Below are 26,794 nucleotides of genomic sequence, written 5' to 3'. Positions count from 1 at the left end.
CGGTTCACTATGGGTCACGTTTTGCCCGGTATACTATGAGTCATCCATACGGTACAGCTGGGGCCTCACGGTTGCCCCCTGTACCGGCTCATTTCATTTTTCCAAACTTTGCACTCATGTCACAAATTCTCGTTACAAGTCACTATCATTTCATGTCTGCGGTACAGCACAGGGCCTCACGGTTGCCCCCTGTGCTAGCTCAATTCATTTCATTATTTTCATTTCAACCATGTCACAGTTTCACTCCAAGTCACGGTTTCATGTCTGCCTCTATTTCCGGTCATGCATGCACGCGCACCACACCGCATCCCCACTCCTAGCACTGCCAGCACGTGTACCAGGTTCCCATGGCGGCCACCAACGCCGTTTCCCCTCCTCACCAACATCTCTCTCACACACATTCCGTCCCCCTACCCTCACACCCCTTGTCCAGCTCAGCGGCACGCCCGCCCCCTCACTTTCACCAGATGCTCGCCTCATCCCGGCCGCTCCACACGCTCCCCCTCCACAAGCCTGCACCACTGCCGCGGTCCCCCTCTTCCCCACTGCCGCGCTGCCGATGGCGGCCGCCACGTCCCGGCGCCCGGTCTGCGCATGCGCGGCTGGGGTGCTGCGCGTGCGCGGTCGCGTCGCCGCATGCGCGGTAGCCTGGCGGCCGGCCACCGGCGCCGCGCATATGCGTATGTATGTTAGGGGGGGGGGGGGGGTGCCGCATGCACACCCCTGCACCGGCACCACAGATCCAGCTACCGCTCCCCTCTATCAGGCAGCGCTTTTCAGGGGGAGCGCAAGTCAAATCATCAACTGAGCATGCATCAGGGAGCACCCGCCATGCCAAAAATAAATGAATAAATAAAATCCACCATATCAATACCACTCAAAACACATCATAAAATCACAAAGAAACCCGCCATATAGTGAAAAAATAAATAAATAATTAAATAAGTCTGCTCGGCTCCAGTCAATCAGTGTTCCGCCCTAGGGTTTCAGCCGCTGTCCCCCTCCATCAGGCGGCACAATTCAGGAGGGGCTCACACTGTTTCCCCTCCACACCCCCCCCTTTCACACCAATAGACCCCACCACACCAGGCCACAGTTCCCTCCATCATAAACCCGCCACATCACCCACGCGCCCCGGGAAAAAAAAAAAAAAAAAAAATTTTCAAAGTTCCAATAGCGTCATAGGTAGAAACCCGCCATACAGCCCTGGGACACAAAAAGGGGAAGGAAAATAATTGTGCCACCTCATCGCCGCCCGGCACACGTGCCGCGACCACAGAGCCCCCGCTCTGCCTCCGGTTCCTGCTTACCTCCGTCCCTCCTGTCACGCGGCCGGCCGCGTCCTCCTGGCTGATCTGCGCACGCGCGGCCTGGCGGTACTGCGCATGCGCGGCGGGTCCCGTCCGCCGCATGCGCGATGGTCGGCCTGGCATCCGCGGCCGCGGCTAAGTACGGGGGACCGCCGGCATCCAGGGTTGTCCGTCTCTACCAGCTGCCGGCGGAGCCCGGAGCAGGCGGTCAGCTTCCTACCCCACACTCAATTAGGCAGCACGATCCCCCCAACAGGTCAAGCACCACAATCACAACACAAACCCGCCACATCACCCGCGTGCCCCATGGTCCAAAGTAAACAAATAAACAGATAAAAGAGAGGGAATCCCGCAATATAGTCCATGGCCACAAAAAATAAAAATAAATAAATAAAAAATAATAAATAAATAAATAAATAAATAAATCAATAAATAAATAAATAAATAAATAAATAAATAAAAAAATAATAATAATTAATTCTGCCATTAGTCGCCCACGCATGGCTTCTCCGTTTTAGTTTCACTCACAGCACTCCGCCATTTGGTCTCCCACGCGTGTCTTCTCCGGTTTAGCACGCACCCACGACTCAGCCATTAGTCTCCCACGCATGGTTTCTCCGGTTCAGTTGCATACATACGACCCCGCTATTTGAGTCTCACGCCTGGCTCCGCCATTAGAGTCTCTCGCGCATGGCTTTCTCCATTTTAGTGTTTCACATACAAATCCGCCATTAGTCTCACACATGGCTTCTCCGTTTCAGTGTTTCACATATAACTCTGCCATTAGAGTCCCTCACGCATTACTTCGCCGGTTAGTTTCACACACATTTCTCCGCCATTACAGACTCTCACGCATTACTTCGCCGTTTAGTTTCACACACATTTCTCCGCCATTACAGACTCTCACGCATTACTTCGCCGTTTTAGTTTACACACAATTCTCCGCCATTACAGACTCTCACGCATTACTTCGCCGTTTAGTTTCACACACATTTCTCCGCCATTACAGACTCTCACGCATTACTTCGCCGTTTTAGTTTACACACAAATCTCCGCCATTACAGACTCTCACGCATTACTTCGCCGTTTAGTTTTACACACATTCCTCCGCCATTATAGACTCTCATGCATTACTTCGTCGTTTAGGTCACACTTATAACTCCGCCATTAGAGTCTCACGCATCACTTCGCCGTTGGTTTCACACAATAACTCCGCCATTAGAGACTCTCTCGCATCACTTCGCCGGTGGTTTCACACAATAACTCCGCCATTAGAGTCTCTCACATATGACTCCGCCATTAGAGTTTTCTCACGCATGGCTTCTCCGTTTTAGTGTCACACACATGACTCCGCATTAGTCTCACGCATGGCTTCTCCGTTCAGTGTTACATACATAACTCCGCCATTAGAGTCTCTCACGCATCACTTTGCCGTGTTAGTTTACACATATGACTCTGCCATTAGTCTCACGCATGGCTTCTCCGTTTGGTGTCACACATATGGCTTCGCCAGTAGAATCTCTCACGCACGGCCCTGCCATTAGAGTCTCTCACGCATGGCTTCTCCGCATTTTACATATATGGCTCCGCCATTAGTCTCTCACGCATGGCTCCGCCATTAAAGTCTCACGCATGGCTTCTCCGTATTAATTTCACACACATGACCCCGCCATTAGAGCCTCTCACGCATGGCTTCTCCGTATTATATTTTACACGAATGGCTCCGCCATTAGCGTCTCTCACGCATGGCTTCTCCGTATTAATGTTTATACATATGGCTCCGCCATTAGAGTCTCACGCATGGCTTCTCCGCATATCTCATACACATGACCCCGCCATTAGAGTCTCTCACGCATGGCTCCGCCATTAGAGTCTCTCACGCATGGCTTCTCCGTATTAATTTCACACACACGACCCCGCCATTAGAGTCTCTCACGCATGGCTTCGCCATTAGAGTCTCTCACGCATGGCTTCTCCATATTATTTTACACACACGACCCCGCCATTAGAGTCTCTCACGCATGGCTCCGCCATTAGAGTCTCTCACGCATGGCTTCTCCGTATTTAATTTCACACACACGACCCCGCCATTAGAGTCTCTCACGCATGGCTCCGCCATTAGAGTCTCTCACGCATGGCTTCTCTGTCAACTTTCACACATATGGCTCCGCCATTAGAGTCTCTCACGTATCGCTTCCCCATTCAAATTCCACACACATAACTCCGCCAGTCGAGGCCGGCTGCGTGGTCCCACAACCAGCAGGTTCCATGTCTTTTCTGCCTTCAGACCCGCTCGCATGGCTCGGTCATCTGGGGCTTGCAATACATTATCTTGGGGTGACTCGCACGCGTGGCTTGCGCCATTAGAGTCTCTCTCACGTCATCATTTTCTCTGACTTTTAATTTCTAGGTTGTCAGATTCCTCCTGGAGCATAACATCACGCCCCCTTTTGTCATGTCTTCTCTTCTGGGGTTTGCTTCTTTTTGCCACCTTAAACTCAAATGTCACACAACGCCATCATACTCTATCTCACTGGCATTTTACACCACATGCAAATCTTACACCCTAATAACATCAGTTGCGTGGCCTCTCACCAGATCAAAACCATACTCAGAGGTATTCAGAAGCGGAACCCGCACGTCCTGCCCAGAGGCTACCCGTTAACAATCATTTTTCGAGGCATTATCTGAATTACTAGACGCCAAGCCTTCTGAAGCAGATACCAACTCCATCCTCAAAACAGAAATTTACTTGGCCTTTTACGGTTCCTGAGGCCCGGGGAATTCACTACAACCTACACGACCCAAGCCACACCTTGTCTTCTTGTCTCCCACTTGGCAAAACACATGGATCATTACGTCCTGACCTTACCTCACTCCAAGAGTAGTCAGCACTTACCCGTCAACATTTCATATCACCCCACGCACAACAGATGGTGTCCAGTCAGGGTTCTGGATGCTTACAGACAACGTCACAAGTTCTACCCTCTCAACCGCTACTTCACTACATGGTTCGGTACTCACCACCACCACCTTCATGACCCTTGTCAGGTCATCCCTCACACAACTGGGCCTCACGCAGCCAACTACTCAGGGCACTCCTTTCGCTTTGGAGCCGCATCCACGGCCTCCAGTGCCAACGCCCCTACTCATGTCATCGGGAATTGGGGCGCTGGAAGTCATCCGCTTACTCGCGATACATTCCCAATCCAACACAAGAGTTAAGAGATACTTTCCAAAACATGTCGGGTTGAGCTATTCATGTATATTTGACTACAATAACTGGTTATTTCATTTTTGCCCTCTTCTTTCTCAGGCCTACCTCATCCTCGGTTTCGGCACACCACAACCGACTACGCTTATTCCCTGATTTCCTAGGGTTCTTCACTGTACTACCGTAAGCGCCTCACACAAGTGTGAAGGCAGTTTGCCTGGATTTTTGGGAGGGGCTGAGGTCCGCCTCCAGCCTATTTAGGGCACCCCCTTACCTGGCTCCTGCACCATCCGAGGTCTGAGCTTTGACCCTCCCACCACTCCACTCATTTACAACTCATTTCTTCCATATCTCTATCCTTGGGTGGGCCCTCTTCTTTCTCAGGCCTACCTCATCCTCGGTTTCGGCACACCACAACCGACTACGCTTATTCCCTGATTTCCTAGGGTTCTTCACTGTACTACCGTAAGCGCCTCACACAAATATGCATTTATATGTATATATGGAAGTCATTAATGTTTCATTGTATTCACAACTGAATATATTTCAATATATTTCTAAATTCTGATACATTAACTATTAGGTGATCAGCTGGAATACATATCCCTTAAACTTTACTGTTTATTCCTTCCTCTAATAGCTCATAGTTGCAAAAAATTTGCCACTTACTAACAGGAGTAGTTGCCCACAATCGACCATATATACATTTAGTTGTGGACCATCTAAGGCTAGTTTCACACATGTGGCATAGCAATCTGGCAGGCTGTTCTGGCAGAGAAAAGCCTGCCGGGTTCTTTAGATGCGGAATAGCTGGACACTGCCGCATGTCCGCTAGACCCCTTTGACTATAATGGGATTCGGCCGGTCAAAAATTGCTGTACGCAATAGTTTCTGTCCAGCCGAATCCTGGCATTTACACTGGGGAGTGGCCAGATCCCCACCGGTTCCAATTATAGTCAATTGGGTCCGGCAGGCAAGTGGCGCTATCCGGCTATGTCAGATCCAGAGTTCTCCGGCAGGCCGTTGTAGCAGAGAGCTGTGCCACGTGTGAAACTGGCCTAATATGCATGGAATTGACCCGACAGCAGATGTCTAGGTAGGAAGGAAGGATTAGGCTTTTGGATTTAAACATTCCTGATCCGGATTCCTGGAAAATAAGTTGGCAGCAGCTTATACCACTCTCTCTACTGTGAACACATGCACGCTTGGCCATACTGATTATTTATATGTACATCTGTTGGCCTAACTAGCATTCTGTTGAAAGCTATCTAAGGTGTATGGCCAAAGACTCTTCCATAATTGGGCCTCATAGACATTCATTTATAAACCCCCTAAAAAACCACAGTATTCCTAAGATTCATGTTTTTTCCCCCCATGGATTCCATTTGAAAAATCATGCCCTACGACTAGTAATCTCCCCTAGAAGCACTGCTCAGGCACACAGAGGTGTATGGGGGCACCTTAACAAGCCACAAGGATTGATTACTACTAGTCTACTGTACAAATATACATTTCAGTCCTTCTGTCTTCGTGTGCAGTGTAGATGAGGTCTTAAAGGGGTTCTCTCACTTCAGCAAGTGGCATTTATCATGTAGAGAAAGTGAATACAAGGCACTTACTAATGTATTTGCTGGCTGGATTCATTTTACCATCACATTATACACTGCTCATTTCCATGGTTACGACCACCCTGCAATGCACCAGCAGTGGTCGTGCTTGCACGCCATAGGAAAAAGTACAAGCCTATGCGTACTCCCATGGGCCCAGCCACCGGAGAGGCTGTCTTTTTCCTATAGTGTACAAGCACGACCACTACTGATGGATTGCAGGATGGTAGTAAACATGGAACTGAGCAACATATAATGAGATAGAAAAATGAATCCAGCCAACAAAGGAAGCAATATGGATAATCACAGTACATTAGTAAGCGCCTTGTATTAAGTTTCTCTACATGATAAATGCCACATGTTGAAGTGGCATACCTCCCAATGCATCTCCATTCACCCTTTAAGCTCTGCCCTGATCCAACCAGAAATGCCTACAAAACATCCCATAAATGCTTACTTTTAAGCATACTTATATAAACCACTGCTGTTTGGTGGTCTGTTTCATGGTATAATCCTGTGAAAAACGGGACGGATGGGAGGTATATTTAAGGGCTCATGCACGCAACGGTATGTTTGTATGGTATCCGATCCATATTTTTTGTGGATCAGATGTGGACCGATTAATTTCAATGGGGCCACAAACATGCTGACAGCACACCGTGTGTTGTCCCAATCCGTATGTCCGTGCCTCAGTCCCGCAAAAAAAATAGTGCATGTCCTATACATGTCTGTTTGCGGACAAGGATAGGACATTTCTATAGAGGGGAAAAAAATGTCGGCACGCACTCAGCTAGTATCTCTGTTTCGTGGATCCGCGGTTTCCAGACTGCAAAACACTTATGTCGTATGCATGAGGCCTAAAGGACATCTTCACTACTGCCACATCCAGCCACGCAGTGGGAAAGCTTCAGGTAATATGTGATATATGGCACTTACACACATGGGCATACATACATCTGCCTTGTACCATTGGGATTCAGTGGTTTACTTTATTAAAGTGGCAGCAGTGGAGAAACTCTACTGACTCTTATAATCCAATAGATCTAGGATTTTAGTAAAGTGAACATGAAGTTAGGAACTGTTGAAAGATAAGTAGAGAAGAGAGATATTGTAGTTCACCCTGTACACAAACCTTGTCTTGCAACTATGAGGCTGGCCATACAGTCCGGGACACTTGTTCCAGCAGCCAGGAAGGTGATGCCCATAATTACATCTGGTATTCCCAAGGTGAACCCGATTATAGTGACCTACAAATCAAGCATGCTATAGTTCAAAACCAGTGTATAATAAATTCTGTACGATTTTTTTGTATAATACAACATAATTTCCCCAACGGCTAGGCTAACATGTTAACAGATGGCTAGCTTTCCTATCGTCACTTTAGAAAAAAAAAAAAAAAACATTACAACAAAACTGGTGAAAGCCAATATGTCTGCAGGTAAAAGAAACATAATTGCTAAAGTTTTACTATTACTCTTAATGGAGTTGTGCCAAGTTTATGTTATCCCCTATCCACAGGATAGGTGATAACTAGCTGATCACTGAGGGTCACCGATGCTGAGAATGGGACCTGTTCCAGGTCGTGCACGCAAACTGCTGCTCCGTTCATTCTCTACAGGAGCAGTGGAGATAGCCCAGTACAGAGCACAGCTATTTCCAGCGCTCCCATACAGAAAGAATGCAGCGGCAGGGCACAGACCACATGCTTGACTTGTCCCTCCATTAGAACTGGGGAACGGGACCCTCGTTCTTGAGATCGGTGGATAGGTGATAACTTGGCACAACTCCATTAAATTCTGAGTTACTATCATATTACCATTTTTATGTTTTAGGGACTGAATTTTGCGTGTAGATGGTTTATGGGGTTGTCCACCTTTTAGATATTGGTGCCAGAACCCCACGGTCTTTCAATTTTTTTTCAGGCTTGAGCATGCCCCTTTTCCTGACACTCCACCGCCCCTGCATAGGTTTCACCCCTTTGATAGCACATCACTCCCCTTTTCATGATGCGTTATGCCCTTTAAGAGCACCTACGGGCACCAGGGATGATGCAACATACTGGCTTCACACTTAGGCCTCTTTCACACTACAGTTTTTTGCTTTCCGTATACGGTCCGTTTTTTGCTTTCCGTATCCGTTCCGTTTTTTGCGGAACCATCAATTGAAAATGTTATGCCCAGCCCAATTTTTAATATGAAATTACTGTATACTGTATTTGCCATACGGAAAAACGGAACGGAACAACGGAACGGAAACGGAACCACAACGGAAGCAAAAAACGGAACAACGGATCCGTGAAAAACGGAACGCAAAACACTGAATGCAACATACTGTAGTGTGAAAGAGGCCTTAGGGTCCATTCACACGTCCGTTTTTTGCTGAACAGATCTGGACCAGATCTGGACCCATTCATTTTCAATGGGTCCTGAAAAAAAAATCTGACATTGTGCTGTCCGTTTTTTTTCAGGACCCATTGAAAATGAATGGGTCCAGATCTGGTCCAGATCTGTTCAGCAAAAAACGGAACAGATCAGGAAACAAACAACGGACGTGTGAATGGACCCTTAGGCGTAGTTTACTCCTCAGTGATTTCCATCAGCGATTGTGAGCCAAAATCAGGTGCGGGTCAAAAACACAGAACAGGTGCAAATCTTTCCTTATCTCTGTGTAGGCTCTACTTCTGGTTTTGGCTCACAATCCCTGATGGAAATCACTGACCAATTCACTAAAAAGTGAAGTAGGAGTTAGGGTCCATTCACACGTCCGCAAAATGGGTCCGCATCCGTTCTGCAATTTTGCGGAACAGGTGCGGACCTATTCATTTTCATTGGGGCCGCAAAAGATGCGGACAGCACACAGTGTGCTGTCCGCATCCGCACTTCCGTTCCTGCAAAAAAATAGAACAATTCCTATTCTTGTCCGCAGCCATGCGGAACGCACATGGCTGGTGTTCGCGTTTTGCAGATCCGCAATTTGCAGACCGCAAAACAGTTGCAGACATGTGAATGGACCCTTAGTGGGAGAACAAAGCTGTCCATGTGCTGTGTTAGAAATTTCCCAACACCTACAGGAGTCCAGGAGGTATCCTCCTTTTGCAGGTGGTTCTCACAAGATTCAGGAGAGTTGGCAAGTATAGGCTGAAGAGAATGTTTTCACTTTATTGGAATTACATTTACATTTTTACTTTTGTAAATTTTTATTATTTTTTTTACAATATTAACAAACAATTGTTTCCCACTAAGGAGTTTTTAACTATTTGAAATACCTTTATATTCCAATACATTATTGTCTGTTACAGGATGCCTATGGCTGGCAGGCATGTTACTGTAGATATCTGTTGCCTAAACATGTTGGCCAACAACTATCACTTCCGACTTTCCCATACACATACTTGGTCGAGGTGGACAGGCCAAAAACCCTACTGGGATGAATCCCAGTGGACCAATGCCCAGTAGGCTGCATGAGCCCCCCTCATGGCAGTTGGACGGCTACATGACATTCTGACTCTCCCAGTGTTGATTAATGGTGGGAGTGCCAGGTACTTATGCAGCCGACTGGCAGACACAGATGTCCTCCTGGATTCAATTGTATTGCGGTCCCCGCGAAGGCATGCGGTCATGTGGTGGAGCATGGGAGCCGATGGCTTCCTGACCCACCGTTCAACTTCATAGGTCTAAGGCTATAAGGCTACTAAGACGCATGCAGTCGCGGTGTGATGACATCATTGCAACTGCTTGCTCTGGGTCCTAGGGGGAGTGATAACACCATGCTGACCTCCTGCACCGGAACGCAGCCCTCTCAGGCCACAGATAAGAAAAGGCCTTTTACCTGCTCCACTGATGGTGTCGGGGACGTGGGCCTAGGTAAGTATTAGATTTTTGTAATACCTGTGGACCATAGGGGGCATTATTGGCAGCACTATGGTGGCATGTGTAATACTGGGGGCTTTACTAGGGACATTAGGGAATTACTAGGGGACACAATAGGGGGCATTATTATTGGTGGAGGCACTATATGGGGCATTTTTATTAGTGGAGGCACTGGCACTAAAGAGAGCATTACCATTGCTGGGGGCATAATAGGTGGGCATTATTATTAGCGGAGGAACTATACTGGGCATTATTATTACTGAGGGCAAACTAGGAGAGCGTTATTATTGCTGAAGACACTATACAAGGGCATTTTTAAACTGGGGCATTATGGGGGCATTAATACTGTGGGCACAATATGGGGACTTTATAATTGCTGGAGGCACTATAGATGGCATTATTAACCACTTGTCGACCGCCATTGACTAGATATTTTCAGGCGGTCAGCATAAACAGTATCTCTGCACGGAGGGTTTAAAATACCTGTGCAGAGATCGCAGCTGCGTTAGTGAGGAGTCCGCTGTCATGGCCAGCAGGGCTCCCATAGCTAAGGCAGTGATGATTTTTCACCATTACTGCGTTCCCCATTATCTTTACACAACGGGGATCTGACAACACAAAACCCCACTAATCAGCTGTTCTGGAGTAGCTCCACCGTCAGAAGTAGGCACTAGAACTACAAAGCTCTATCCATTGTGTAGGGGACACGGCTGGTTACTGTAGTGCTGCTCACAGTCACCTCAATGGGAGCAATGCTGCAGTAACCAGCTACGTCCCCTAAACAATAGATGAAGCTATGTATTTCCAGCACCAGAGCTACTCCCAAACAGGCGATCAGAATGGGTGCCAGGTGCTGAACCTCTGCTTAACAAAATATTGATGGCCTATCCAGAGGATAAGCCATCAATATAAAAGGACTGCGCAACCACTTTAAGGTACTACATGCCCTAACAAGTATTCTGACTGGACAGTCCTGGGGGATTTTTAGTCCCTGGACTATCTTTATAAAAATGTCTCCCCCGGGATTGCAGTTTGTTTACATCCAATAAGTGCTGCACTTAGTACTGATTGTGTTATCTAAGCTTCTTCATTTACTTACCATCCAGACCATCACATAAGAGAAAGCTGCGATCCAGATAGAAGATCCGATGAAAGTAAACATAAACCATTTCTCCCATCGAGGTTTAGCACAGTTGGGTACGGTGAAGTACATGAGGAAACTCAATGGCCAGGTGATCACCCATTTTAGTTTAGTAACCTTCCCAGCTGTTGAGACAGAACAAATACATTATGGTAAATAGGTGTATCACCCACACAGGCAGCACTTGGCATTAAGGCTATGGCTATATGTGTCGCACGACAATAGGTCACGCAACATTTTTTGTAATGATAGTCAATGGTGTCGCACTGTTACATGCTGCGATGCGTCAGTCATGCAAAAATCTAACTTGGATGGATTTTTTGCGACTGTCGTGTGCGACACTATTGACTATGAGTTTAAAAAAAGTTGGACGACTTTCCTGCAACAAGAAGTCGCGCAACACATGTTACCGTGTAGCCCTATCCTAAAAGTGTTTGCTAAAAAGAACTATGTGGAACTGTTTTTAATGGGGTTCTATACAGTATTGCTGTTCATGCAGCTACAAAATATTTCCAGACTAAACCAAGAAAGGACATGTCCTTTCTTGAAGAAGTTTCCACACAGACACTAAACACTAAAGCTGCTGGAAGATTTGGCTAAAGCCATGGTGGATCTACTGCATTCGAAATGCAAAACCATAGTAGAAGGGTTTTTGCTGCGTATTCTGAAATTTGCTGTGTGAACAGGAGAGATCCAGCCAACAAGTGTGTCCTGCTTATCCAGTGAGCTATATTTTTACACTAGTCCTAAAATCAGACAACCAAATCAGAAGAGTGACTTAGACTTCGGCATTTATTTATTTATCACATGTCTTTGAGTGGTAAAAGTATGTGAACCTTTGCTTTCAGTACATGGTGCAGAAATAACTGCAATTAAACATTTCCGTTTAATTGTTGATTAGTCTCGCACATCGACTTGGAGGAATTTTAGCCCATTCCTCCATACAAAACAGCTTCTTCTATGTTACCCTGGGTTCACACCTGAGCGTTTTACAGCGCGTTCCTACGCGCTGTAAAACGCACAACAGGCAAGAACCAATGATTCCCTATGGGAATGGTTCTCACCTGGGCGTTTTACAGCGCGTACGATCGCGCTGTAAAACGCCCGACGCTCAAACAAGTGCTTGAGCTTTTTTTTGGGCGTTTGTCGCGCGTTCCCGCACATAGAAATTCGGGAACGCGCGACAATGTGTGAACGGCAATCTCTGTATGCGCGATTGTAAACGCCCGTACAATCGCTCATACAGAGCGCTCGTTTCCGAACGCTCAGGTCTGAACCCAGCCTTAGGGTTCCCTTCTTTACAGCAGCTTCTTTTTCCTTGCAACCCTGCCATGCGCACCATTGTTGTTTAGTGTGCTCCTGATGGTGGACTCATGAACTTAACATTAGCTAATGTGAAAAAGGCCGTTACTTCATTAGAGGTTACCTTGGGTTCCTTTGTGACCTATGACTTGCTCTTGGCATGATCTTTGTTACTCACTCCTGGGGAGGGTAATAATGGTCTTGAATTTCCTGCATTTGTACACAATCTGTCTGACTGTGAATTGGTGGAATTCAAACTTTTTATAAATGGTTTTATAACCTTTTTAAACCTGGTGAGCAACAGCAACTCTTCTTCTGAGGTCCTCAGAAATCTATTTTGTTCATGCCATGATACACTTCCATAAACATGTGTTGTGAAGATCAGACATTGATAGATCCTATTTCTTTAAATAAAACAGATTGTCCACTCATACTTGATTGTCATCCCATTGATTGAAATAGTGATAGTGATCTGACTCTAATTTCACCTTCAAATGAACTGCTAATCCTAAAGGTTCACATACTTTTGCCACTCACAGACATGTGATATTGGACCATTTTACTCATTAAATAAATGACCCAGTCTAATATTTTGGACTCATTTGTTTAATTTAGTTATCTTTATCTACTTTTACGACTTGTGTGAAAATCTAATGTAGTTTTAGTTCAAACTTATGCAGAAATATAGAAAATTCGAATGGGTTCACAGACTTTCAAGCATACCTTATAGAAGTATATGCACAGTCTTACATTTCTGTGGTTATCCCTGGCAACTGAATATCATTTCTAGATACTGTTCAGATATATACATATGTTTAGATTAAGAGACATCCAATTTTGTGTAGTTTGCATCTGTCAAGCTGTTTGGTGTTTTGTATGGATTCTCAGTAAAGAACTGTACTTATGCACTGTTTGCCTCAGCGTTATTGTCGCCATCCACCTGCATCATTACATCAGCAGTAACCTAAACTTGTATTCTTTACAATGTAACATTGAGTGTCTGCTCCAATGCTTTACTACCACTTGTAAAGGGTTTTACTCCAGTAATAGACATATTTGCAAGCATATGCTTTTTATTTAAGCTCAGAAGGTACTGTTAAATACATGCTTTTAGTCTATCGTCTAGTGCCACCCACTGGTATTCATCATGAATTACAGGCTGTAGGAAAATAGAACTCTTTAACGTCTACAATGTCTTTTTCCTTCTAATCCTGGCTGGGGTTGTAATCTGCTCGTATTTATCGTATCATACTTTTTAGCCATTTAGATGCAGGCTCCGTTTTGAACATCATATTAATTTCTGCAAAATACGGACAACAATCCAAAGTTTGTCAAGACACACATCTCTAGCAGCTGAGCCCATATAATGAAATGCTCTCTGCTGCATTGTATTACAGTACAGGCTCCTGAACTAATATGACAAGAAAGGAGATCACCAGATCATGCTCTGTACACTGCTGGGTCATTTGAGCTCTGAAATGATATATAGCTATGGACTTTAATACATGCCGTAGGTAATAACCAACAATAGATACGTAAACATGATGCATTTTTCACAGTGGATGGACTATGTATAATATCTATTCGTACTCAGTAGAATGGTTCACTAAGTTGAACATTTTAAACTCTACTTACATTTGTTAGTACCATGTAAAGTTGATCAATAGAAGGATTTAAATACTATGGACACCTTTAAGTCTTAGCGTAGTGTGGAGGGAAGAGAGGCACTGCAGGGGGGGCATTATAACTACTGGTGGCATTATAGTTACTGGGGGCACTACAGGTGGGTGTTATAACTACTGGTGGCGCTACAGGGGGCATTATCGCTACTGGTGGCACTACAGGGGGCATTATCACTACTGGGGGCACTAGAGGGGGACATTATAACTACTAGTGGCACTACAGGGGCAATATAAATACTGGTGGCACTACAGGGGCAATATAAATACTGGGGGACCTACAGGGGTCATTATAAATACTGGGGTCACTACATAAGGCATTATGAATACTGGAGGCACTAGAGGAGGGTATTATAACAACTTGGGATAAAATGGAAATTACTACTGAGTGGCACTTGAGCCTAAATGGGGATGATTGCTGAGTGGGGACATAAAAGGTGGTATTATTACTAAATAGGTGTGTTCAGTGTGGCAAATTATGACAAGTTACGGTCAGGAGAAGTCTTCATAGTGATCTGTGCAGGGTTGAGAAAAAAGGAAAGGGAATGACTCCAGTCAGAGGAAACTTCACCTGTAAGTCACTTGCCAAAGCCATAACTTTATTTTTCCATTCACGTAGCCATACGAGGGCTTGTTTTTTTGCAAGACAAGTTGTACCATTGGCACCTACCTAATTGCACCCTTTAATATTGCATACAATGTAGTGGGAAGCTGGAAAAATATCCTAAATGGGGTGAAATTGGAAAAAAACCTATTCTGCCATAGTTATATGGGTTTAGTTTTTATGGTATTCCGTATGCAGTAAAACTGACCTATTACCTTCATACGTCTACAGCGATACCACATTTATTTAATTATTCTCATGTTGTAATACATAAAATAAAAAAAATGGGTCCTCATATTCTGACCCCCATAACTTTTATATAATTACGTCTACTGAGCTAAGTGAGGGTTACATTTTTGAGGGGCGATCTGTAGTTTTTAGTGATACCAGTATGTACGGATGGAGTAGAGTTAACACTCCTGTTTTCTGAGATTTCTGAGTTTCGTTATCTAATCTAAGCAAACACCTTCAATTGCTTTTCAATGGCTTTTGTCTCAAAATAATGCTATGAGTTAAGAAATTTGAGTTAAGAGCTGGAGTGCTAACCCTGCTACATCTATATGACTTTTGATCACTTAATAATTTTTTTTGGGGGGGGGGGGGGGGGGGGGGAATGATGTAAAATAATGCTAAATCAGCCATTAGATTTTTTTCTATTCTGGCGTTCGACAAACAGAATTGATACATTTATATTTTAACAGTATGAGAATTTTGGGACACTGTGGTGCAAATCATCTTTTTCATTGTTTATTTTTTTATGGTGAAAGGGGGATGAGTTGAATTTCTAAAATGTTTATTTTTTTATATTTTGACAACTTTCTTTTTTGCTTTTTTTTTAAAACTCTTATGTTAAGTCCCCTAAGGGGACTTGAACATGAACTTGTTAGATTGCATATCCCATAGACTGCTGTAAATTTCCGCTGTCCTGCTACTAGGCAGGCCTCCATAGGAACTACTGCTCTTAGAGCCTTGGATCCTTCAGAGGGACTAAGACTATCACAAGAAATGAACGGCTCTCCTGATCACCAGGCGGGGAGCTGTGTGAGCTCCTTGAGTGTAGGGTTCCAGGGAAAAGCCGCCTCAGATGCTGCTTTTATATAATGCCACTTCGGAGCAGGTGCCATCTTTAAGGACCCAATGAGCACTGTACATGTATTGTACAAAAATGTTATGAAGACCAATTGGAAAAATTATTTTAGCCTGAGATAAGTATAATGCAATAATAGAAAAAATTGTCCTCAAAGGCATCCATAGCCTTCAATTATAGGGTACAACATAGGTATCAGTTTTGCTTCAGTATTCCATGGATAGGTTAGGTAGTCAGTTTGACATTTGCTAGTCAATACAGACAGAAACTTACTGGGAATATCAAATGGTGTGAAAGGTCCATCATTATCATCATCCTCTTCTTCATCTTCATCATTTTCATTATTCTCATTGTCTTCATTTTCATTCTCAGTTTCATTGCCAGCTTCAGCAACATCTTCATCTTTTCGTGTGCCATTTGCATTTCTTTCTGTAGATATTCCAGGACCTGTTCCATTCTCAACAGCATGTTTAATAGGAATTTTAATCGAAACCTCAGATTCTCCATTTGCGTAGACTCGGCTGTTTATTAATCTCTGTCTCTGTAATCAAAAATGCAGACATTAGATATGGAATTAAAGGTGCCTTTAGCATCCTTAGGATAGGCTATTAATATTAGATTGGTGTGGTCTGACTCTTGCCATCTCTGCTGACCAGCTGTTTGAAGTGGCCAAGTTGCTCTGGCAAGTGCTGTGCCATCTTTAAACAGCTGATTGGCATGGACGCCGATCACTGGATCCCTACCGATCTGATATGCAACAAAAATACAAAATCTATTGTACAAATATGGATGTAAGGACTAAAGATTTGACCTTGTTTATATTTTGGATTTTCATGCATTTCTTTTAGCAAATTGCAGAGTTTTGCCAACTTAACTTTGCCTAATTTTCTCCATATGACACAATAGAGGCTAAAATATAGATCCTTATTTCACCATTATTACCTTATGAAGTGGATATAGATCTGTAATATGAAATTCACCTATCAGTGAATAGCTGGCAAAGCTAATTGTCATAGATAAGATTATTTTTATCTTTAAGGGTAACACAGTGGCTGGCTTTTATGGGGCACCTGTAACTGGCATTGTGGCTGGCTGGGTGCCAGGGTGCATACACACATACAGAGTCCATTTATGTCAATGTATTTGCTTCTATTCTCTCTGTATCTATGGCTTGTAAAAAATTTAAATAAAAAAAGCGCATATCTTGGCAAAAGGAATAAAGGGGGTCATTTATGAAATCAGATGTGTCCATTTTGTAGTGTAAAAAAATTGATAGTCACAGCAGTTGTGGCATTTCTATGGCAACAGTGACATTTTTGCAACATTTCGTAACCCTCGTCACTTTTCACAGTGGTCTAGGTTTAAGAGCTAAAAGTGAGATTAGACCTGGATTATGGCTCATTTACTACCCCAGGCAAACCCCTGGTCTACTTTTACACCTAAAGGTGTAAACCACATTGCACTCACGCCAAATATATTATTAAGGTGCACCAGTTCATAAATTTGGTGCAGGCACACAACCCAAGGCCAGACCTAAAACTGACACAAAAACAACCTTAAATAATAAATGAGCCCCAAATTCTTTTCTATGCAAACGTTTTATTTTTCCCTTAAATACAGCCATACTGTATAAATGAGTCATACAGTATTTGTCTATGTGCACACGGCATGTCTACCCCTGCTCCAGGCCACGGTGGACCATGATGCACACAACTGTGCATAGTTTTATAATGTTGCCTACCTGCTGGTATATTTTAGTATCTGCTGGTAGCTTTTGCACAGTAAGGGCTCGTTCACACGAACGTGTGAAGCCCGTGCCGTTGCTGTGGACCGCAAATTGCGGTCCGCAATGCACTGGCACCGTCAGTGGGGCAGGTGCATGGTGATTGCAGACCCATTCACTTAAAGATAGAGCAAGTTCTATTTTTTTTCGGTGGGGAAGCACAGAACGGAACCCCAGAAAGCACTTCCGTAGTGTTCCGTTCTTCCGTTCCGCATCTCCAGATTTGCGGACCCATTGAATGGCCACGGAACGGTGCCCGTGTATTGCGGATCCGCAATACGGCAACAGGGAGCACAGGTTCGTGTGAACAAGCCCTTAGGCCGAGTTCACACTTCAGTTATTTGATCAGTTATTTCCATCAGTTATTGAGACCAGTGGTGAAGCCTACTCAGAGATCAGGTGTAATGGAAAGATTTGCCCCTATCCTATGTTTTTTGACCCAGTCCTGTTTTTGGCTCCCAATAACTGATAGAAATAACTGACCAAATAACTGAAGTGTGAACTTGGCCTAAGTTGCGTTTGCCTCTCACTACATAATAAATATTTTGTACTCCAAGCACCTATCTGTTCACTTAGCAAGAACGTTCTGTTCTATTTGTTCAGGGCCAAGTGCTATCATCAATGCTGATGCAGGGACCAGCTGTTAACAAGCAGATGTTCTAAGTCCCAGTATTCACCATACTGACCTCATTTATCAACATGCGACTAGCCATGGAGAGACGAGTTTTTGGTGGAAAGTGGCTAGTAATCATGATCCTCAATCCGGCCTCGGAGAATGAAAGCTGGTGTGGATATGCAGAAAGTATCTCATCCACCATAATCACTGAGGTTTTACGGTGAAAATTTCCTATAAATGAAAATAAAAATAAAAAGTAATGATTCTTGGAAATATTGAGATCTGGTTTAAAAGAACACTTAGGAAGAAACTAAAAGCATTAATGTATAATATGGGATGTGAACAGATTATTATCCCTGTATTGTGACTAGAGTTGTTGCGATACCAAATTTTTGATTCGGTTTCGATACCATGAAAAAGTATTGCGATACTCGATACCATTCGATACCACGCGAAAAAAAATAAACCAAAAAAGCCACGTGCATTCCGCATTTTTAAAAATGGCGAATCGCGCAGTTTTTATTTATTTTTTTCTGTTCCGGCGTTCACCACCTAGATTTTTTTTTATATTTTAATAGTTTGACGTGGTGATATGTAATATGTTTATTATTTATATATTTTATATATGTGAAATTGGGAAAAGGGGGTGATTTATACTTCATATTTTGGTGGGGGGTTTTTTGTACTTTTTTTTTTACACTTTTTATTTAATAACTATTTCCCCCCTTAGGCTACTTTCACACTAGCGTTCGGGTGTCCGCTTGTGAGTTCCGTTTGAAGGGGCTCACAAGCGGCCCCGAACGCATCCGTCCAGCCCTAATGCATTCTGAGTGGATGCAGATCTGCTCAGAATGCATCAGTCTGGCAGCGTTCAGCCTCCGCTCCGCAGGCGGACACCTGAACGCTGCTTGCAGCGTTCGGGTGTCCGCCTGGCCGTGCGGAGGCAAGCGGATCCGTCCAGACTTACAATGGAAGTCAATGGGGACGGATCCGTTTGAAGATGACACAATATGGCTCAATCTTCAAACGGATCCGTCCCCCATTGACTTTCAATGTAAAAGTCTGGACGGATCCGTTCAGGCTACTTTCACACTTAGAATTCTTTTTACAATATAATGCAGACGGATCCGTTCTGAACGGATCCACAGTCTGCATTATATGAGCGGATCCGTCTCAGACGGATCCGCTCTGAACGCAAGTGTGAAAGTAGCCTTAGGGGCTAGAACCTGGGATCTTTCATCCCTTGTCCTATTCAGCTCTATCAGGGTGAATAGGACTTCACACTGTCCCTGCTGCTCTGTGCCTTGTGCACACAGCATCAGGGATGTTATCATGGCAACCAGGGCTTCTGTAGCGTCCTGGCTGCCATGGTAACTGATCGGAGCCCCAGGCTTACACAGCTGGGGTTCCGATCAGAAGCTGCCACTGCACCACCAATGAGGGGGAGGGGAGAGGTCCCTGTGGCCACTGCCACCAATGATTTTAATACTGGGGGGGTTGAGAGGGGCTGGCGCACTGTGCCACCAATGATTTTAATGGGATGGGGGGTTGGGGGGGGCACACTGCACCACCAATGATAAATTACCCCTTTATACAGGAGGCTGGTACTGGCAGATCAGCAGTTAACCCCTTAGGTGCCGCACCTGAGGGGTTAACTGCCTCTGATCGCAGCTCCCTGTCAGCGGCAGGGTGCCGGCAATGCGATTCTGCTGCCGTCACCCGCCTCCTGTATTGTGTTAAAGACTGACTTTCACTATCAGGCCACACAGAGCGGCGCCCAGCGATGTCTCAGCACTCACATTAGTCCTGGGCGCCGCTCCGTTCGCCCGTAGTGCTCCATTACTGTCTCCTCTCCTGCTCCGAGTCCACATGCTGCTGATTACTATCGGAGCGATGGGAGGAGACATCAGCTTCACTAGTGGGCGTTCCTTCTTCCTGGCTGTAGCGCTGTCCAATCGCAGCGCAGGGAGAAGGAACGCCCACTAGTGAAGCTGATGTCGCCTCCCATCGCTCCGATAGTAATCAGCAGCATGTGGAGCAGGAGAGGAGACAGTAATGGGGCACTGCGGGCGAACGGAGCGGCGCCCAGGACTAATGGTGAGTGCTGAGACATCGCTGGGCGCCGCTCTGTGGGAAATGGGAATAGTCCTATCATTGGTGGCTTAGTGCGCCAGCCCCTCCTCCGCCCCTCTCTCCTCATTGGTGGCGCAGTGCGCCCGCCCCTCCTCCCCCCCCCTCTCTTCTCATTGGTGGCAGCGGCAGCAGCACAGGGAGAGGGAGGACAGCTTCCGTCTCCCCTTTGCTGCTGAGAGAACATGAGCGCGCCGATAGCAGCAGAAGCGCAGCCCAGTATCGAAAAAACGGAAATCCCGGTATTGTATCGATACCGGGACAAAAGTATCGATTGGGTATCGAAATTTCGATACCCGCAACAACCCTAATTGTGACATCAGTATGCGCGTTATATTTTAGCCCTATCACCATGTCCATTCATTTAGTACAATGACATCCCTGCATTAATCTATATATATATATATATAAAGAAGGACGTATATATGTATGTGTGTGTGTGTGTGTGTATGTATGCATGTATGTTCTGCAATCACTCAAAAACATCCCCACATACACATCCCTTGCTACTTGGAAAGAAATCTTGTGGGGGTCTCAGCTTTCTAGGACAAAAAATGGCCTGCATTAGCCAATACAAGCCTACCAGTCTTTCTCTTCATATCCCAACTGCCATACACACAGTCACATGTCCCGTATCAGCCAATAGAAGCTTGCAGGCCCTTAGTCTCCACATACACACAGTTTTACACTAGGTTTCCATAACAACCAAGCCATTTTTCTTCACTGCTGTAGTTCAGCTTTAAAGGGGCAGGGCGCTGTGGAAGACACTGTTAAGGGAGCGGAGTGCAATGTCGGGGGAGAGATGCTGTTGAGGTCACTGTTAAAGGGGCGGGATGCTGTGGAGGTCACTGTTAAAGGGGCTGACGTTGTGGAGGTCTCTGTTAAGGGGACAGGGAACTGTGGAGATCACAGTTAAGGAGATGGTTCGCTATGGAGGTCAGTGTTAAAAGGGCGGGGTGCTGTAGAGGTCACTGTTAAGGGGGCGGTTGTTGTGGAGGTCACATTTTAAGGGAACAGAGCTCTGTAGAGGTCACTGTTAAGGGAGTGGGGTGCTGTGAAACTCACTGTCAAAGGGGCAGGCTGCTGTGAAGGTCAAAGTTAAGGGGATGGGCTGCTGTGAGGTCCCATTTCAAAGTGGCAGGGCACTGTGGGGGAGTCAGTGTTAAGGGGTGGGGGACTGTGGAGTTCACTGTTAAGGGGGCGGGGTGCTGTAGAGGTCACTGTTATGGGGGATACTGTTGATATCTTTTAACGACACACACAAACATTAAATGAAATAGATGAAATATACCCGTGCGAAGACGGGTCCTTCTGCTAGTTATCCATATAATGGGAAATCATTATGTTATTATTTGTCTCGTTACTGTTAGATGACTGGATTAATTATTCCTTTACTATGACAACACTGTGCCTATTGCCTTTGCACTATGGTATTACTGTGTGCATTATCCATTTATCATGATGATTAGTTTGTTATTACTGTGCAGTAACATCATACTTACCATTTAGTTGTGACCTCACTATATTTACTATCCCATTTCTCTAATATTAAACTTACTGTGTGACACTACTGTGAACATTATTTCCATTTTTTGACTTCACTGTGGGATATAAGCCTGTGTGTATTATACCAGTAGTGTCACATCGCCCTATTTATTACCTCTGTACTGTGACATCACTGTGTTTATTACCTCTGTACTGTGACATCACTGTGTTTATTATCTCTGTACTGTGACATAACTACTGTATGTTTATTATACCTGTATTGTAACATAACTGTTTACTATCCCTGTACTGTGATACTGCTGTATCTATTATATCTGTACAGTGATGCCACATTGTTTATTATCCATGAAATGTGACATCACTGTGTTTATTATTCCTGTACTGTGACATGACATTATTATCCCTGAACTATAACATCAATGTGTTTATTATATCAGTACTATGACATTACATTCCTTATTACCACTGTATTGTGACATCACTGTTCATTATCCTTGTAGTGTCACATGATAGTATTTATTATCTCTGTATTGTGACATCACTGTTATACCTGTACTGCCATATTGCAGTGTTTATCTCTGTCCATGTGCAGTGACATCAGACTTTCCAAATAACACATGTGGACAGGAAGTCAGTTTTTCTATGTATTCCTATGGAAGCCTCAATGTCAGTCTCATAGGAATGTATACAGAAGTAACTGACTTCCTGTCCTGTGTCAGTTGGAGATCAGAGAGTTGGTCACGTGACACAGTTAAAAATTAGAAGGGAGGGGTTAGCTCACAAATACAGTCATTGACGAGAAGATTACATTCACTACAGATTACATCATGTACCTTCCTAACAGGTCAGAGAATAAAAAATTTGGGTGGGAGTTCTGCTTTAACTGAGAGAATACTCCTGAGGGAGACATTAATAGAAGGTTTAGAACCATCAAGGCCGTGCACTGGATTTAGACAGTATGGTACCGCTTGTTTATGGCACTAAGACTTTAGTGCTTGTGGAAAGGGTTAATTTTGAGATGGACTGGTCATCCGGATCTAAGACCTGGACTCCTCAGCCTGGGAAATGCAGAAAGTTAATGAGAATGGAACTGCATGCCTGTAGTTTTTTGGAAAGACTGCTAGATGTGTTTAGAGAGAGACTCAGGACAACTACTACCATCATTTCTACCACCTATCCACAACTATTGAGAAAATTCTACTCTGTAATATACCTAATAACTGTGTATTTTGCTGCTCTATGAATTACTTCTCCCATTATTAGTGCAGTAAAGACAGACTTAATTTGATGCAAGCACACTGGGCCCGGTCACTGTCGCCAACATTTGCCAGCCTTCAGTCTACTTGACCTTCTGACAAACATCCACCCTCAAGGGCACCCCAACTACCACCAGGCAGGAGCCCCAGGGAGTCAAGGAATGCCCTGAGGGAAGAAAGGGTGCGCCCTCTATTCACTGCTGCATGGTCCCAGGGAGCACCAGAGTTAGGACAGCCACTCACCTAAACAGTGCCCTTCACAGTTTCCTCGCCCCCCTTAATAGTGACCTCTACTGAGTCTGCCCTCTTTGATTGGCTAATAAGGGTCATGTGTCCGTGTGTATGGCAGTTAGGATATGAGTGAAGAACCTGTCCTATTGGCTAATATATATTTTTGGGAATATCTCAAGAACAGTACGTCCTAGAGAGCTGAGACCTTCAACAAAACCTTCCCAGACACCAGATGTACTATGTGCCAAATTTGGTGTCCAACGGTTCAGGCATCTGGATGCCAATAGAGGACAGACGGACGGACAAACAATTATTTTCATGATATAGATTAGGATCTGTAGGTATATTACCTGTACCTTTTTTGAGTAGCACCACAGTTGCATCACAGTTGATGTTGTCATCTATTTCTGCATTATTTGCCAGCCCATTTGGCAGATTTCCAGCTCCTTTTATCCTTTTTTCAAAGCACTGGTGAATAGATGAGTTGAATCTAAATAAAAAAGAATATAGTCTGGATTACTCATTGTAGAGCACACCAGCCTTAATCTCCTAAAATGTATCATAAATTATCTGGAGCTCTGAGTCTTTTGAAGTTCAGCTATAGACCGAATATTGTGCCTGATGGCCTATGCCCTGTCTCTATCCGTGATAGATATTTCTAGTGTTGATTTTTGTAGCTCTGTCAAATTTAGCAGTTTAGGGGAAAACTGCACGGCTATAAATAAAAGTTTGTCCTTATGGATATAATCTGTAAACTAAGAAAGATAATTGAGCGCCTTTGCCTTCTCTCTCCTTTTCCTAGGCCAGTGATGACGCGTTCATCGATCATGTGAATGAGGTTGAGCTGCAATACCAAAGACAGCCGCTGTACAATGTACGGTGCAGCGCTTGGTAAGCTGCGAGAAGGCCATGGCGCTCACAAGAGAGCCACTGCCCCCTCAAAACAGCTGATTGGCGGGGGTCCCGGTTGTCTGACCACCACCAATCAGATGCAGATCACCTATCCAGAGGATTGGTTATCAGTAACAACATCTTGAAAAACCCTTTTAAGTTCGAACCAGAGTCATGTATACCTTTGAGGAACTCTGCAAACGCAGTGTGAATGCAACTTAAAAGGACACTTCTGTCACTTATTTTGTTAAATTCAATATTCATGGAAACAAATTTGAAAGAATTTTTGGCTGTTTTTTCTTTTTCATTTTTGCAGTGCTATGCCATTGAAAATGAAATGCAAAATAGCATCCTGTAGCAGTCAGCACAGGAAGTTAAATCTTCTATACAGATAGGGACCCCATTGTTATTTTACTGCTGCTGCCAGGTAAAGATGTGTTATCTGTTAGCATAATAGTAGATGTAGAATTTAGGACGACTGTATGACAGCTCCATCATTGACCTGACAGGAAGCAGTATACATTGAGTAACTTCATAAAATGATATCCAGAAAACTATCCACCCGTTTTTTTTGGGGAAAAAATACATAGAATACTCACATACAAGCTGTTATTATGTGATACATTTTGATGGTAGGCTCCCCTTAACTTGCCTGTATAGTACAATTTGTCCCCTTTGCTCCTTTGACTTTGTGTGGTCCTGCTCCACATCTACTGCGTTACCTAACCCTGATAGTCAACAAAACTTGACCATACAATTTTTTTTTTTTTTACTTTACATTTCTTTAAATTGTCTGTAAAAGGTTTATTTCTATAGGTTATTTTTAATGTCTGATTCCCAGAATGAACAAATGAACAAATGTAAAAGAATGGAGTTGCAAATGTTTTAATATGACAGCCCCCCCAAGTGTCTTACCTATTCAGTCCCCCTCCAATCCACAGCAGATGTTCCAGTGGTACCCTACTGGTCTTTGTTTATAGGAGCCAGCAAAGACGTGTGGAACTTAATATTGGGTGAAGCAAATAAACCTGGCATGTGACATCTGAGGCCACTGATTAGTTTCAGTGGTCAAAGGCTAGTATAGCACATCATCGCTGCAGCCTATTAACATAGACTGACGGTGTGATATCTGTGCTGTATCATTAGGGGACAGAAGAGGTGAGCACTGTTCATTTTATTACATTATACGATTACAAATATAACAGTTGCGGCTCCTCTTTTTTTAACTATTGGACAACCCCTTTAAATAACTTACTTCATTATAAGAATGTAAATAGCATACATCGTGACCAGAATGACGGACTCCCACCTTTAAAGAGAAGTAACAACAGATTTTAGAGTGTCGTGGGTAAAGTCAGAATAAAAACTCACATATACTATAGCAAAACATCCTTACAAACCCTATCCAGTCCAAACCCACACAGAACATTGCTATTTTTACTGGTTATATGGCTATTATATCTTCTTTTCTCAATGTAAGAGATTCTTGTTATATCAATCACCTACTACAGTATTACATTTTACCTTGGAAGCTTGATGGGTTATCAAGAGTCAAATATTGTGTTTTACTTACCAGGCAACTTTTTCATCATATATAAACTGTGAAGAAAATTTCACAAAAATATGATTAAATCAGTGCAAAAAAGAAGGACAAAAATCATTACAATCATCATTTACATATTAATATATAACTCCTGTCTATTTCTGGGAGCAAGAACAATTCTTTATGCACCCATATTATAGAAATTGTAAAGTTAATTAAAGGGGTTGTCCCACTAAAAATATTCTATATATTTTTTTTAAAACAGCACCTGGATCTGAAAACTTTTGTAATAACATGTAATTAAAATGTATTATACCTACTGAGTTATTCAATTAAATATATCTGAATAGTGTCACCTGTTGTTCTTTTTCAAATTTTTCTGTCCACCTCAGTGAGGTGGACACATATGCTCAGTTCCATCCTTCAACTGCCACCAGCTGTGGCAGACAGGACATGCCCCCTGAAAAAAACATGCTGCCTGAGCTGCCAGCTTGAAATAAATCTAGACAATTGATATAATGGCTCACCTGTCTCAATTTCTGGATATAGATGCACTGTTATAGGCCTACCCTACAACCTTTTGGTACTGTATTCTATGTTTGTAAATATTAACAGGCACTCAATTATCTGGAACTGCCTTGAAATTTCATACTTTCATATATCCCATACATAAAACAGACAAACACAGTATAGATAAAAATGTATTAATTAAAAAAACGTATTTTAAAATGCAATATATACAGCATTCATAGCAGAAATCAGATAACTTTTATATGCGTCAGTACATGATCAAAAATATATTACTTATTGTCTAAGATTTATAAATCACTGACTGGAAACATGTATATACATAAAAAATTTTTATATATATATATATATATATATATATATATATATATATTTCCTAAAGAAAATTCCTCATGTAAATGAGTCCAAATATTAAATGATTAGTAATGTTATTTAATCCAGAAAATTGTTGATGGTATTACTTGATCCAAATAGTTAATTACGGATCCTAATTCATC

At 43.7% G+C, this 26,794-nt stretch overlaps 1 protein-coding gene across 2 annotated transcripts in view; it reads right to left on the bottom strand.

Annotated features, from left to right (window-relative positions):
- Positions 1–26,794, bottom strand: part of SLC24A3 (solute carrier family 24 member 3) — a 436,240-nt gene that overhangs the window by 32,519 nt on the left and 376,927 nt on the right. Inside the window, exons 8-14 of one of the 2 annotated variants that reach the window (XM_044291617.1) lie at positions 25,800–25,825; positions 25,482–25,535; positions 23,686–23,825; positions 18,283–18,443; positions 16,087–16,354; positions 11,100–11,266; positions 7,264–7,378 (exon numbers count right to left, since the gene is read on the bottom strand). In XM_044291617.1, the coding sequence (XP_044147552.1) occupies positions 7,264–7,378; positions 11,100–11,266; positions 16,087–16,354; positions 18,283–18,443; positions 23,686–23,825; positions 25,482–25,535; positions 25,800–25,825 (931 nt within the window). The remainder of the gene's footprint in view (positions 1–7,263; positions 7,379–11,099; positions 11,267–16,086; positions 16,355–18,282; positions 18,444–23,685; positions 23,826–25,481; positions 25,536–25,799; positions 25,826–26,794) is intronic. The other variant, XM_044291618.1, reaches the window with a different exon arrangement.

The sequence above is a fragment of the Bufo gargarizans genome, chromosome 4, assembly GCF_014858855.1.
Source record: "Bufo gargarizans isolate SCDJY-AF-19 chromosome 4, ASM1485885v1, whole genome shotgun sequence".
NCBI classification, from domain to species: Eukaryota; Metazoa; Chordata; class Amphibia; order Anura; family Bufonidae; genus Bufo; species Bufo gargarizans.
This window is presented reverse-complemented; position numbering and strand designations above follow the sequence as displayed.